Here is a 15,476-nt window from a genome sequence, read left to right as displayed (position 1 = left end):
AAGAGGTTTGAATCATCTGAAGAGGTTTGATTGTCCACACCAGTAGTGGTGAAAAAAAGTGCACTAGGTGAATGACGAGCTGGTTTGTCTAAATGGATATTCTTATGTCCATCAGGGTTATCAGTGGGCTGCTGTCTCCCAGAGTGTAGTTCAGCAACACGTCCAGCTCACTGGTCAAATTCTTCAGCTGACCTGGTTGACATCTAATGACAAAAAAAAAGACTCCAACCGAAGCATTAACCATGACTAAATGGCGTGTGTAAGAGGTGCCAGCGTGTAAGAGGTGCCAGTGTTGTAGGGCACGGGATAAATACGTTTCCAGATGTTGGAGGTGAAAAAACGTACCCCCAATTCCCGGCTCAGATAAGTAAGTGAGGTGTGGGAGGAAGAGAAATTAGTGGAAAGAGAAGTTGATGGAGCTGGGTAGTCTGAACAGCTCTAGGCTTCAGGTTTGATGGAGCTGGGTAGTTTGAACAGGTCTAGGCTTCAGGTTTGATGGAACTGGGTAGTTTGAACAGGTCTAGAATTCAGGTTTTAGGGCCAGTATCTTGATAGATGACTAGAATGCAAATGCTGGGATTGTGTACGTTTAGGTATTCAGGTCTATCACCCAGCGTGGAGGTAGGTGCAGGTGAAGGTAAAGAAGCACCACAGGGGAAATCTTGGAAATCTTGGTTTCCAGGAAGGCTTTGCCTTTTGGGAATGAGACAAGTCATGCACAGGCACACACACTGTCATTGCATAATGTTCTTCTCTATGCCACTGAAGTCATGACTATGACGTAAACTGAACGGCATCAGGACTGAGGAAAGAGTCCCTGTCTTTAAGGTCCTCACAGTGTTAAGGTCCTCCATGCAAGCCATGGAGAACTAGTATTTTTAGAGTAAAAAAGAACAGTCACTGAATGCTCACTGTCTCTATTTGTGTTTAAGTAAAGTCTAAACTCTAGCCAATGAGATGTATGTACACTATGTGCACTATACTTCTGCTATTGCATTGTTCACTGTGTACACAATACTACAATTCAGCATATGATTTGACAGGTACTTAACCCCATTTCTTTCCTCTGGTCTTCCCTGTCATTTGTCTGTCTGTTAAATGCACAACACAGAATGTCTTTGTTGTGAGACATCTGTAACATGCAACTGCAGTGGGTGCTTTTAGTCAGTGTTTCAGCCATCTTGGGTCAAACTGGACCTGTACGTAAGCACAGCAGCAGAATCGTAGGTTATCATGGCGCTCAAACGTATGTCTTTTTTAACATATACAGTAGTTCCATATGGTGACCCTCCCATGCAAGGGAGAATGCTCTACCTGCTGTGTTAGTTTATGACCAGAACGCTCCCTCAGGGACAGTAAATCAAGTGAATTTCCTATTCAAATCTTCCCAGATCTTCCCCTGCCCTTCTGCTTCAATGGGCTCTCTATGCAACACATCCGTGTTCAAGACAGTTTTCACATTATTCCAGAGCTGTCGCTTGCGCACGGTGGAAAAATCCCCCTCGATTGAGTTACGCTTTCTTTGGCACTCCTGGTCAAGGAGCCAAGGCATATTCATCAAAATATCTGACAGCTTCACCTCATTCCTGGAAACAGGAGAACTGCCTCACTATGATCCCAAGCTTTTGGCCAGAGGAAGTGTTGTGCAGAAAACTCTACTTGTTCTGAAACCGAGTCCTGTTTTTTTCTCCGTGGGGACTGGGTCTCTTTGATGTGGGAGGATGGACTTGTCCAACTCGGTTGTTTGTTTGGCACCTTCTTTGGTCTGTGAAGTAAATATATATTGCTGCACGTGAAGGGGAAGTGACAGAAGGCGTAAATTACAGCTGGACCAACTGTAGAGCAGCAGAGGTTGTCCAGCGTACAGCCTCTGGTCCTTAAAGCGATGCAAAAAAAAAACATTCCTGTCTATTCTCTGCCCGGGCTTCAAAATGACTGACTGGCTCCATTAACAGTCTGTTTTTGCCTTCTTCGTGGACACCTATGCCTTGTCTACGCAAGGCACAGAAATCCAAGTTTCTAAAATTCTATGGATTGATCACGTATCTTATATGACAGAGACCGAGAAATAAACCTACCATCTCACTGGTGACAATCCATCTCACTTCTGCTCTGCCAAACTGCTGGGAAACATTAAACAACTGAGTGATTTCTGCCATTAATCACCATTGTAGGAGTCAGAGGATGGTGTGGAACTGCTGACACCCTCTGAAGTGTTGCTAATCCAGCTAAACCAATTACAGCGCCATTTCACTGCTCCTTAGCAACCACAAGTGTTGGAGAGAACAACATAGAGAACAATGGGTATATATAAGCCTAAGAGCAAGTTCCATTCAGTGCAGCAGAGAGACAGAGAGGGAGGGAAAGAGGGAGGGAAAGAGAGAGAGAGAGAGAGAATGAGAATGAGAGTGAGAGAGAGAGGGAGACAGAGAAAGAGAGAGAGAGAGAGAGAGAGAGAGAGAGAGCATAACAAAGTGAAATTACTGCAAGCCCATGTGTCTGTGCTAAACAGGCCCAATTGGATTTTCATCTCTTTCTTCATTGTGCGCTTGGACGTCAGCAAATTAAGCAACATCTGCAGAGGTACAGGGAGCTCAGGGTTTTCTTAGGTCACATGGGCATCCTGCTCCAGGCCTGTGCATACAAAAACACAGCTATTTTCTCTCATCCTGCTATATAAAGTCTCACTGGTATTTCTCTATTTTTTGCTCCAGGTTTCTGGGAAGACTTTGTAGGGTGCTCAGAAACAGGTGGCTGCAGATATACTCAGCACAGAGGGTGAGGTGCAAGAAGAACAAAAATATCAAGGTGAAACATTGTTTATATAACCAAATATGACATCACACATTAGTTATAGAGGGATACTTGTTTGAATACCTAATTTAAAAATTTTAACACTCAACAGAACAAATGTTGAAATTGTTCCAAGTTTGATTTTCTGCTTTTATGTGCTTTAAATTGACGATGGCTATTTCCTAGCACTATACAGCACGGAAATTTCAAGCTGCGCTGGCAGCATTTGGAATGTATAAGTTCATGTGCACACGCGTTTCTAGCAATTCCTGAGCCTCAAACTGCCTCTGACCCTAGAAAATACACAGTGAGACACACCGTTTTTTCCCAAAGACCAGAAAATACATGCATACCAGACCACGCCTGAGTACTTCTGGACACTGTTATTAGCACAGTAATGTAACATAGCGTGTACAAACACAGTCATTACCTTGATGGCTCGTCTCCACCTGAGCTCATCATCCAGTGGGATGGTCTGAGCAGTGATTTATATACCAGCGTTTACATCTTTCCCCCCAGAGGGACTTTCCATCAACTGGAGGACTTGCAGGAGCGGTCTCCAGTTTTGCCTGACTCAATATGTACTCATTCAGGGGGGCCTTGGCAACACTTCAGGCAGGGTTTGAGCCACCCCATGTGCCTCCAGAGGACCATGAGTATCTCATTATGGATGTGCAGGGATGAATGATTTTAGAGGGTGACCACATTTAGACTACAAAACAACAAACAAATGCAGCGAATGTTTTGCACATTAGGCTTTTTAAAAAACACATTCAGATGCACTCACGTGGAATGTGGCAAGCAAGTCGGCCCCTGTGTTTACATCTTTTTTCCACAATAACAGCCCGTAAAATCGAGCCGCATAAGAAAGGGAAATGAGGGAATTGTGGGATATGGTTTGGTGTCTGATTTGTGACACTTCAAAGCAAACGCAAACACCCAGCGCAGTGACATAAGCCTCTATTAAAAACGCAGTAACAGTTTTGCATTGATCACTCGAGCTGCCTGCTTTAGTGTAGCTGTGTGAAGTGGCTTTAGAAATAGTCTCCCAGTTTTAATGCATTTCCACTCATTCTTTTATGACTAACCCACTAGACCAGTCTTAGTGCCTGGTGTTGTGCTGACCACCATATGACCAGTGCAGGGCAGCTGTAGTGGAGATACAAGAGAACTCTCAAACAGGGGTCACTGGGACTACAGGCAGGGGGGAATTACAGCTGTCTGCCCCTTCCCCTCCCCCCACAGCCCCTCCCATGCCAGACACACACACACACACACGTACACACACACATACACACATATACACACACACACACATACACACATACACACACACGTACACACATATACACACAAAGACAGAGAACCCTTTCAACGGTGCTGGGTCAACAACCTTTAATTACCCCAGACATAGGGAGAAGAAGATGCTCACTTGTGCTGAACAAACCTTGTCTGTGTACAATGCCACCCTCAAACTTTTCTCACAAAGAAGTGTGCTTGTGTGTTTGTGACTGGCTGGATGTGTCAGTTTGAATGTGTGTGTGTAAGAGAGTGTGTGTGTGTGTGTATGTATGTATATATGTATGTATATGTATGCCTTTCTATCTCTGTGTATGTGTGTGTGTGTGTGTGTGTGTGTGTCCCTTTGAGTCTGTATGTGAGTATATAGGTGTGTGTGAGTGTGTGTGTGTGTATCCATATGTGTGTGATTGAGTGAGGGTCTGTCATGACCTTTGCCTTCAATCAGCTGATTTATGGTTATTCCTGTGCACTTGTGTTCCCACTCTGGAATGCCGGGAATGCTGCCGTCTCCTCCTCCTGTCCCGCACCCATCGGCTTGCAAACAAACGGTGCAGGCGTCTCGATTCAGAGTCGTGATGAACAGATCTGCCACTCCGGCGCCCACAACAGGGCCGGCTGGCCGGGAACGCCAGGAATGCTAGGGGCGAGAAAGAGAGCCTTTCACGCGCTTTTTTTGTTTTCCTCATGTTGCACTTCTTCTCCTCTTTCTTTTCTTTTCTCTTCTCTTCTCTGATCTCTTTGTCTCTGACCCTCTTTATCTCTCACAGCCTTGCTTATATTTGACCTCGTATTCCCTTTTTACCTTCCCACTTATGCTGTAAACTTTCCACTATCTTTAGACGCCCCTGTGATAAAGTGCCTTGTTACAGTGAAAAAAACATAGCACTGGAATCTAGTTTAGAAAACGTGAAAGTTGAACATGAAGTTTATTTCATTTTATTTGCCCCACAGAATAGCATAAGCATACTCAACACTTTTGTAGTTAATGAAATAGTATAAATATGTACATGAAAACATTTGTTGACAAACTCTGGGAAGAAAAAATCACACATATGTATATCTCAAAAAAGAAATATTATCATAGTGTTATATCATATTATTGTATCTGTGCATTAAAGCATAAACGGTGTCCACAATCAGTGGACTTTCTACCTTTTTAGTCTAAAGTTGGGATTGGTTTTAAGCACACAAAACAACTTGTTTGCACTTAATTAGATCTCAACATAAAAGGCACAATGGCTGTGTTGTGTCCACCTTGTGTTAATGTAATCATGCAGGCCCTCCTCAGTGGCACAAGAGGAAGCCAAAAACAGACAGAGCCAAAAATAACTCCAAACAACACTCCATTAAAAGCTAAGGATGAGGATAAAAACTGGAAATTAAAAAAAGTCTTTTTTAGTTCATTTTCACGTCCATATGCCATACTATTTTCCATTGCCTGGCTCCTGCCAAACACCTCTTCCCGCCATGATTGTAGTCCATGTAATTCCCTTTCCTCTCTCGCGTAGTCCCTGGAAGTTATGCCTTGATTCCGGGCTGGGGCTTGTCCATTATATTGAGAATGTCGTCCAGGATGGAGGGCCCTAAGTCTAGTTCAAGTGAGAGCAGAGACCCCGTGATCAGGCTGAGAGACTCCTGCGAGATGCTCTTCTCCTTGGCCAGCTCAAAGTCAAAGTCACACATGCGGCCCTCCTCCACGCCGCTGTCTCGGTCCGCCCAGCCACCATTGCCCTCTTTCTCACAGAGGATGGTGTTGCCATTGTAGAGGCCAAAGCCTTTGAAGTTGCCACTGCTGTTGTAGTTGTAGTTGCCACTGCCGTTGCAGTTACCATTGCCGTTGTAGATGCTGTTGCTGTGGCTGTTGCCATTGTAAAAAGATGCTGGCGGCTGCCTCTTCTCTGAGCAGTTCTCGGTGCTGAGAACCTTGCTGATTTTTGGCAACGCTTTCTTCTTCACCGGCGGCGGCATCTCAGGAGTCTCCACCAGGTTGATGGTGAGGGCCGGCCTCTCCTGGTGGTCGGCGGGCGGCAGGCTCGGCTGGCGGCCAAAGATGGTGATGGACTGCAGCAGCGAGTCGATCTGCAGGATCTCCAGAGTGTTGCCGTCAACGACAACATCATCCACGTCGTCCAGGCCGGACGGAGGGATGGGCAGCACCTCTAGCGGGCCGTCCAGCGGGTCGGAGCTGACGGGGAAGACGGCAGAAGAGAGGAGCGGCAATGTAAGCGCCTGGCCACTGCCGATGGTGGGCAGGGAGATGGCGTTCTTTAGCACGGGAGACGGCGTCTCGGCGAAGGACGCATCCGAGGCACTGTTGGCCCGCAAGAACTCGCTGTGCTGGCCTCCGTGCTGCTGGTGGCGAGCCACCTCGCCTTTCCCTGGCAGCAGCTCAAAGTTGCCCTGCAGGAAGGACATGTCCCCGAAAGTGTCCCGCGCACCCGCTTTCCCTATGTGGATGGTGTGGCGGAAGTCTCCCATCGGAGGGCTGATCATGTCGGGGCGCAGGATGTCCCGCAGGCGAAACTTCTTGCCCCTCTTGGTGTGGTTGGTTTTCAGGTATATGGGTGCCTTTGCCGGCATTGTCGTCTGTCCACCTGTCCGAGAGACTCGGACTGAAGAATGAAAGTGAGGCCCTCCTGAAGGGCGGTGACCCTCGCGCTGCGGTCAGGTCCTCAATGCTGAAGTCTCCTCTGGGATGCAGGAGTTACATTCTCAGAGACGCAGAGGCCTCCACTGGTCAGACCTCCGCCTCTAAGCCCAGTGATCTCCGTCTTAGTCAGCTGCAGCAGGAAACTGTCAAAGGCCCTCACCTAGACAAACAGAGGCAGAGGAAAGAAAACAATTAGATTGTTGGTTCTAATGCCCAGAAGAGGGAAAGCTCATACTGACCGGTACATTATTCGGTACAGACGAATTTTCTCACAAGAATTTATTACTTTATTTGTCAAGGGCATATGTCAAGAGGCTTCAGTGAGAAAGAGAGAACAGTGGTGTCCTCTTGACTTTATTGGTTTCATCAGGGGGAAATGTTGCATTTGTGAGAACTAATGCCGGGGTCCAATGCTGCATTCCACTCAGCATTTACATAATACACACTTGGCTGCCTATGAGTTTGTGAGATTTATGGAGGATTCCTCGCTGCTGTTCTGATCTGTCTCATTTGATAAATGCCTCCCGTCGCTCGGAGTCTCAATAAAGATATCTTATTACCCCAGGCCAACACAGAGGGGAACTTAGGTCGGCATGAAAACGTCTGCATGCAATGCATCTGGAGAGTGTAGCATGTGTGTGCGTGCACATACACACACACACATATGCTCTCTTTCTCTCTCTCTCTCACACACACACACACACAGACACACACACACACATATGCTCTCCTTCTCTCTCTCTCTCTCTCACACATGCAGAGACACAGACACAGAGACTAACACAAACACGCACAAACATTCTAACACACACTGCTTGCGTATACACACAGACACTTTGGCATGTGCAAAGGATGACGCTTGGTCCTAGGCTGAGTGGGTAGAGTAGGCGATAGTGCTGTGTGTGTGTGCGTGTGCGTGTGCGTGTGCGTGTGCGTGTGCGTGTGCGTGTGCGTGTGTGTATGTTGGTGGTGGTGTCTGAGAGGGGGTAAGGGGCTCAGGCACTCGCCTAAAGCCGGCCTCAAGCCCCCTGCCCTCCCCTCCTCGGCTCCCGTTTTGCATGTGCTAATATGAAACAGCTGTACTCCAGATTGGCTAGGGGAAAGCACAGGGGGCTTTAGCGGGATAAGTGAGCGGAGGCCTCTGGGGAGACGGCTACCGCCCAGACACGCGATGGGGCGAGAGAACGAGGAGACGAGAGAGCAGGAATGATGAGAGAGATGGATGGGGGTTAAGAGAGGGAGGAGACAATGATTTGGAAGGAGTGACAGAATTGTGTGTGAGTCTGTGTTTGTGTATGTGTGTGAGTCTGTGTTTGTGTATGTATGTGTGTGTGTGTGTGTGTGTGTGTGTGTGTGTGTGTATTGGGGAGGAGAGTAGAAAAGGTTAGGTGAGAGATGGAGAAACAGCTGAAAGTAATCTGACGTCCATTGCTGATTTAGCTCTGTTAAGCCTAAATTCAGACAGAGCACATAATTAGAACCTGGAACTTGTGGAATGCTATTAAAATGATGTGTGTAACATTTAGAGATTGTTTGGGACATAATGGCACCAAACAATGTTCCCCCTTCGGCATTTTTGCTCTCCACCAGTTGAGGATAATATTTGACAAAGGAGGCGAAGAAACAAAAAACAGGAAAACAACATAGAAAGATGAACAGAGCTGAGGCTTCTGAAGATAAAAAGTGAAAAATGAAGAGAGAGAAGGAGGTGATGAGAAATGAGAGGTAAAGTCAGAGGGAAGTGGTGGTGGTAGGGTGGGGGGGGGTAATTCAAGGGGGGCATGTGTCCCTCAGAGAGAGAGGGATGAAGAGAGAGTTGGATGAAGAGAGAGAGAGGGAGAGTGCTCCTTGCCCATTTATAGACATATTTACTTTTGAGAGGTCTTTAAGCACTGACCCTCTCTGACAGGCTGCAACCCAGCACAAAAGCGACGGCAGGGCCAAGTCCGCTCAAAAATGTCCGCCTGAAAAAACATCCACATTCCTCCTGCAGAAGGACAGCCCTCTACCCCCATCAGAACACACTCTCCCTTACAGCACTCAGGCCCGCGGTACCGTAGAGTTTTCACTGCCCGCCAGGCCCAGGCACAGGAGGAAATAAGAAAATAGGGGGAGACGGAAGCATGTAACTCGCAGGCTAAACACAGACTGAAACTCAAGAGGGTTTTTACTTCACAAAAGTTCAAGGTCACGAAGAGAGGTTCCATCACAAGGTTTCATCCAGTGCAACATGACGGCTAAACGTACACTAGATAACTGATGTTCTCGCTCAAAGTCTTATTCATTTATTAGAACTGTGAGGACATTAAAAATGGCAAGAATAGGTGTCTGAAAAAATACACATACATATAGTATATAACCATCAAATGAGCAATATTTACGATTATCTAAGCATCTAGTCATGAAAAATGAATTCAAATGCATAGCCATTAAGAAACAGAATCTTCATGTGCGTCATTCAATTTTCATCACATTTAGTGTTAAGGAATGTGTGTGCTGGGCTATGGGAGGTTAATTTGGAATAACCCCTTGAGGGGAAATTCCAGACTGGAGCTGATCTCGGAGCTGTGCCAGATCCGGACCCATTCCAACCCTAGTCCATTCCGGAATCGCAATAGATGTAGGGCACCAAGTGACATTTTTGGATGCTGATGCTTTTATAAACCAGTCAGTTGACTAACACCATGGGGTTATATATAGGCATGGCAAACACGATAGATGAGTGTGGAATGTGTGTGTGTGTGTATGACAGAGTGTGTGTGTGTGAGGGGGGCATGTGTGCACGCCTAACTCTGTTAGCCTGCTCCGGAGTGTTAAGCAGTGTGAGTGTGTAGGTGAGGTGTTTGTGAGAGGCTGGCTGTGAATCCCCAAATGCCTGCCAGCGTGTGTGTGTGTGTGTGTGTGTGTGTGTGTGTGTGTGTGTGTGTGTGTGTGTGTGTGTGTGTGTGCGTGCATGTGTGTAGGTGTAGGTGTGTTGACAGAGAGAGGGGGAAAGAGAGAGATTAAATAGGAGAGGGGGAAAGACGCAGTGCAATCGGCAGTGCAGCAATCCTATGTGAGCCACAGTCACACAAGAGTTAAGCCCTGCATCATGCTTCCTCCACTGCACCAGACAACTCTCCCTTCTTCCCAACAGACATTGTTCCCTCCATTTCTCTCTCTATTCTTCTGTAATTCCCTTCACACATTTCCTCTGTCACACGTTAGCAATCCCTCCTTTCCCCCACACATCGACCTTGGGTTGGGTGGCTTCACAGAAGGGCTGGGGGAGACAGGGAGATGCACGGCAGTGTTCCAGCTTAGGCAGCATGCTGCAGTCATGTCCATATCTCCCTCTGCTTATTTAGTCTCCCTTTCTCCTCACACTCTTCCATGCAATCTCTCTCTCACATTCCCTCTGTCTTCTCTCTCTCTCTCTGTCTATTTTTTCACACCCACTATATGGTCATCTCTCCATCTCCTTGTCTGTCTCTCTGTCTATCTCTGTCTGTCACACACACACACACACACACATACACACACACACACACACACACACACACACACACACACACACACACACACACACTCACACTCACACTCACACTCACACAAGCACGCACAGGTCAATAGCGCCGACCGCAGCGGTCTGACCCAATTATTGATCACACATCCGGGCACACATCCGGATGGGCTACCTGCTGTGCCCAAGCTGGATCATTAGAACAGCCTCGGAAGTGCCAGGAGAAACACACACATACACTCACACACACACACACACACACACACACACACACACACACACACACACACACACACACACACACACACACACACACACACACACACACACACACACAGGTCAATCATTACAGATGAGATTATGCTGGTGTGAGTCTGTGAGAAGTCTTGTTATTTCTCAGTCAGTGTTGCTTGCGCAGCACCGACACACTGATCTCCTTTAGACTCAAGGTCACTGAGGAGCACGGCACATGAGCGCACTGCTGCCTCAACAGTCTGACCATTCAAAAGTGATAGCGAGGTGTGTGCACAGCATTTTCAGTGGGATTCAATACCACCATCCCCATCAAGATAGCTTTAAGGTAAACATATAAGATGTCAAAGGAAGCATTCCAATGCTGTGAACTACATTCATGCTGTAGACCAACAAATCCAATGACACAAGTGGCGTCCCAAATGGGGTGTATTTGAAGTGGAACAGGTGCAAGTTTGTTTAGGCTCTGTCCAAGGCCACGGATCTATATGTGGAGGGCGCTGCTGTTTTTGGCCTCAGCCCAGAAGGAGTGGCGGGCTGGCACGGCGGCACACTTCACATCCGGCGGGGCGCCATGACGACGCCATTCCAGAATGCGGCCAACGGATTAATATACATCTCCAGGGATGAAGAGGGTGGAAGGGAGGGAGGGAGGGAGGAAGGAGGGGAGGAATCCCACTGCCGTGCTCTCCTTCAGGAAGTGCTACCGGTGTGCGGATTCAATCATCGAGAGTGCTGGATCAAGCCTAGGGGTCAACAGGTCACTTCTGCGCCCTGTGCAGAACTAGGGTGGGGGGTGGGGGGTGGAGTGAGGGGCCCGTGGCGAGTGCCAACACAGACAGCCTGGAGCTTGGACCTGAGCCAGCATTTAAGATCAGCTCCATGACTTACAGCCATCAGCCATGGTGGTGATGGAGGACTCTTTTAGGAACTATGGGAGGGGGGGGGCGCCATTGGGTTCCGTGAGGGCTGGGCGATGTGTGTGCCTGTGTGTGTATGTGTTGGGAGTGCATCTGGGGGTGTTGTTGGATCTCGTCGCCAGTTGTTTTGACAAGGCCGGCTGTCACTGAGAAGCCCGTCTTTGAATCACGTGTGAACTAACTGGGTCAGCGTATTATTAGAAAGGGGAGCAAGGGCAGTAGTCTAAACAAGTGCAATGATGACATTCTACAGTTTGCTCTCACTGTACACAGAAATACAGCGATGTGTGTGTGTGTTTCAGGCGAGGGGAGGGCTTAGAGGCGTCTGGCTGCTAGAGCCTTTCGGCGGAGGACGTTCAGATTAGCTCTGCGGCGGCTCAGGCTTCGGTTCTCCTCCTGACCTATTTTAGCTGTCTCCTTTGGAGGAGCTGGACCACCCCGCCCGTCCCAGTTTAGCCGCCGCTGTTGCTCTTCCCATTGGAGACGACGGTTCTCCTCTTAAATCCCTCCATCTGCTAGTTGAGGGATGAGGATGAAGTTAGCGGGGCAGCCTGCTGCCCTCAGAGTGATTCTGGCTCTAGTCCACATTCCTTAACCCTTGAGAATAGGAAAAACAAAAACATGCTGCTGCAAACTACATTGTAATGCTAACCTTTGAAGCACTCTGTCCCCTTGACACACATTGCTGTGTACTTATGTTACATAAAGAACCCTTCAATTACACAGAGCAGCATGGCTTTTTCTCCCAGGGGCCTGAAGGATGGGCTGGTACTTTGGTGGAGTGGTAGGGTGGAGCAAGCGCGCGCGCGTGTGTGTGTGTGTGTGTGTGTGTGTGTGTGTGTCTGTGTGTGTCTGTGTGTGTGTGTGTGTGTGTGTGTGTGTGTGTGTGTGTGTGCATGTGTGTGTTTTCAGTTCTTCGTTCTCAGCGCTGCAGTCCGCATTTATCATGTGTCATCCACCCTCTCCGTCTCCCCCTGTTTGGTGTGCGCGGATGGTGTTGTCCTTGGCAGACTCCTCTCAGGAAGCTGAACTAAAGGGGTAAGAGACAGTCCAAACAGAAGACATGCTCGAGTAGCAAGGATGTACGGCTCCTCTTCTCTTCTTCTCCTCGGTCTCCCTAACGTTTTATGTTATTTTCCAAGCTGGAGCTGAACTCTGGTGAATTCCGGTGAATTCCGTGAGGGGGGCCACGAGGGGCCAGCACCGGAGCGAGGCTCTCCAGGTTTTTTTGGCAAGCATGTCGCCCGAGTCTTGACGAAGTGAAAATGTGTCTCTTGAAAGTGGCGGGGGTGTCGGGTAGCTCCACTCTGCCTGTTCAAGCCCTTGTTGTGCTGTGTAAGGACATTTTTGCTCAAGCTATGCTCTCAGCCTTGTCGGACACACACATACTACCACCCCCACACACACATTTCACACATTTCACACCCAGATGCGAAGTGTAAATAATCCAACAATCCCACTATACAGCACGAGAGATAAAGTGCGAGAAACAGCCTGTGATTCATTCACTCTCAGACACCAGCTCACACTTACCAAAGTCCTCACACACACACACACACACACACACACACACACACACACACACACACACACACACACACACACACACACACACACACACACACACACATTACTTTAAGACAAGGGGGACAGCTGTAGTCCAATCTCAGCTCAGATGCAAAAACATACACTTGTTATTTTGTTTTAAACAGGCAACACACTGAACTCCCACTCCGATGTCAGTAATGTGAGACACACAACCAGCATTAAGGCATGTTTGCTGTTCATTCCCTGTAATGAGAATGGAAGGCTGGTGCACTGGAGGCAGTAGCTCAGCCCTGGACTGAATGAAACCTGCTGGGGCTCTCTTACCTTGTGCAGCTCCTCGAGGCTGATCCTGTTGGCTCTGTCCACAGCAAGCTGCTCTGCCTGACGCTCACCGGCTCAAAATGAAGTGGAGAGCGTGTGTCGCAGCCCCCCCTCCTCTCTCTCTCTCTCCCTCCCTCTTTCTCTCTCTCTGCCCCTGAGGGTGCTCTTTTCAGAGGACGTCTGCCGGACAGCTGTTTTGGAATTCCTCTCAGCTCTGTGTGCTCCAAAGTCGCTCGCTCAGTCGAATCGCCTCTTCTTTTCTTCTCTCTGCTCTTGCTCACTACAGCACCTGTGCCTGTCCTTCTCCACACAGCCCCTCTCTCTTTTTTTTCTCCCGGGGACGGCGAGGCGAGGCGGGCGCTGAGAGAGGTGAAAGTGTTGAGGATGGAAGGTGCTCCTGTGGTGTGCAGTGGGAGGAGGAGACTGCAGAAGATCCTCTGCACACTGAGTCTTGTGTTGCTTCTGCTGCTGCTGCTGTTCTGGAAGTCCTGCCTCTCCAAAACAGCACACTGTTTAAACAGCCTGAGTAGAGTCTCCCTCTCTCTCTCTCTCTCTCTCTCTCTCTCTCTCTCTCTCTCTCTCTCTCTCTCTCTCTCTCTCCCTCCCTCCCTCTCTCACTCTGTAGCTTACTGTCGCTCTGCCTGGATCTGATAAAAGCAGCTCTGTAAATCTAGAGGGCAGATAGAAGGCTCTTCAGTGACAGTAGGCAGGACTCGCTCACTCCTATCTCTTCACTCTTTTATTTATCTCATTTATTTATTTATTTATTTCTCTCTCTCTCCCTACTTTCCAAACCTCTCACTTCTGACTCAACATGTACCTTCATACACGCTCACACACACATACACACACACAACTCTTCTTGCTCCTCTTTTTTTTCTCTCTTCATTTCATTGTTGACTTGGTCCCCTCTTTCTTTCTAACCTTTGTATTGCTCCACTGTAGGGAGGAACAGAGATGGATGAACTGAACGTCCCCTTAAGATCATTTGAACTGGCTGTGAGAGAAACAGCATGGCTCTGTCAGACTAATTACTGCCCGTCATAACTCTCATCCCATAGGACAGTGGTTACCGCAGGCGCACACCGACACAGACGGAGCATGGCATAGCTCAGCGATCGCACTGGCCCGAGGCTGCTTACTCTCTGCCTCTTGACGAGCCTCTGACAGAGAGGTAAACCTGTTTACAGAGTTATGCTCTGGCTGTGTGTACATCATGAGATCAACATCCTGAGGGGAGAGCACGAACCTGCACACCACGTTGGGAGAGAAAATCACTCCTTCTATCCAACAACCTCCCCCCCTCCCCTTATTTGCAACATTCTCCCCTGAAATCAGGTTTCCATGGTAACCAATGCTGCAGTGCTATAGCACTTGGTAGGATGGAAGAGAAGGGGAGGACTTCTACTGTACCCTATCTCTCACTGTGTGTGTGTGTGTGTGTGTGTGTGTGTGTGTGTGTGTGTGTGCGGATGTGTTTCTGCTCACATGAATATGTTTACATGTACATGTGTTGTGAGGATGCCATGATGCCTATGGTAAATCTGTGCTGGTTCACCTTGACTGCCCCAGCTGAGCTATGGGGCTGAGCAGACAGACCCCCCCCAACCCCCCCTACAGGAAAAAAACATCTACTCTTTCCCTCCCAACAAATTTCACACAGACAGACTCCCCCTTCATAATCCCATTTCATCCAGTGCTGTGACCAATCTGACCACGTCGTAACAGCAGAGGGTGGAAAACCCTTAATGCCTCAGCAAACATCTCAGCCCTCCCAGGACTGAAAATGGGCCTTGTGGAGAGAGAGAGCACGGCTGTTTTGACACCCACCATTTCAACAAAAAAAGTGGGAAAAAAACCCAGCTGTAATTTGGCCGAGCTGAATGAGTGCCTTATGGAGAGCAGGCTGAGTCGCGTTGGGGCGTGATGTCACCGGGACATGCATGTGGGTAGCACATGCTCGGGGAGAAGACAGTGAGTGGTGTCATGAGAGGGGCCTGAAGGCTTACTGCTGAAGTCTCTAAATATAACCCACCCCTACCCCTGCCCCCCACACAAACTCCCCCTCCCAGAGAAAGTTTTTGATACCACAGACAGACACCTCTTGACTTGGTTTGCAGAAGATTATTGGTTTCTTTGTTTTAGAAATGAAATTAATCATTTAAGCGATTGTGAAGTGTTATCTTGA

The 15,476-nt window shown here is 48.2% G+C and overlaps 1 protein-coding gene across 1 annotated transcript; it reads right to left on the bottom strand.

The window, feature by feature from the left end:
• Positions 1 to 4,988: 4,988 nt before the first annotated feature.
• Positions 4,989 to 13,843, bottom strand: cdc42ep3 (CDC42 effector protein (Rho GTPase binding) 3). The gene is made up of 2 exons (XM_012816982.3): positions 13,292 to 13,843; positions 4,989 to 6,905 (listed from the first exon to the last, which is right to left on the bottom strand). Exon 2 carries the CDS (start codon positions 6,673 to 6,675, stop codon positions 5,614 to 5,616), a length of 1,062 nt encoding a protein of 353 aa, XP_012672436.1. The 5' UTR covers positions 6,676 to 6,905; positions 13,292 to 13,843; the 3' UTR covers positions 4,989 to 5,613.
• Between the last annotated feature and the right edge of the window lie 1,633 nt (positions 13,844 to 15,476).

This window comes from Clupea harengus, chromosome 13 (assembly GCF_900700415.2).
Source record: "Clupea harengus chromosome 13, Ch_v2.0.2, whole genome shotgun sequence".
NCBI classification, from domain to species: Eukaryota; Metazoa; Chordata; class Actinopteri; order Clupeiformes; family Clupeidae; genus Clupea; species Clupea harengus.
The sequence above is the reverse complement of the archived record's forward strand: the minus strand, read 5'-3'. Positions and strand labels throughout refer to the sequence as shown.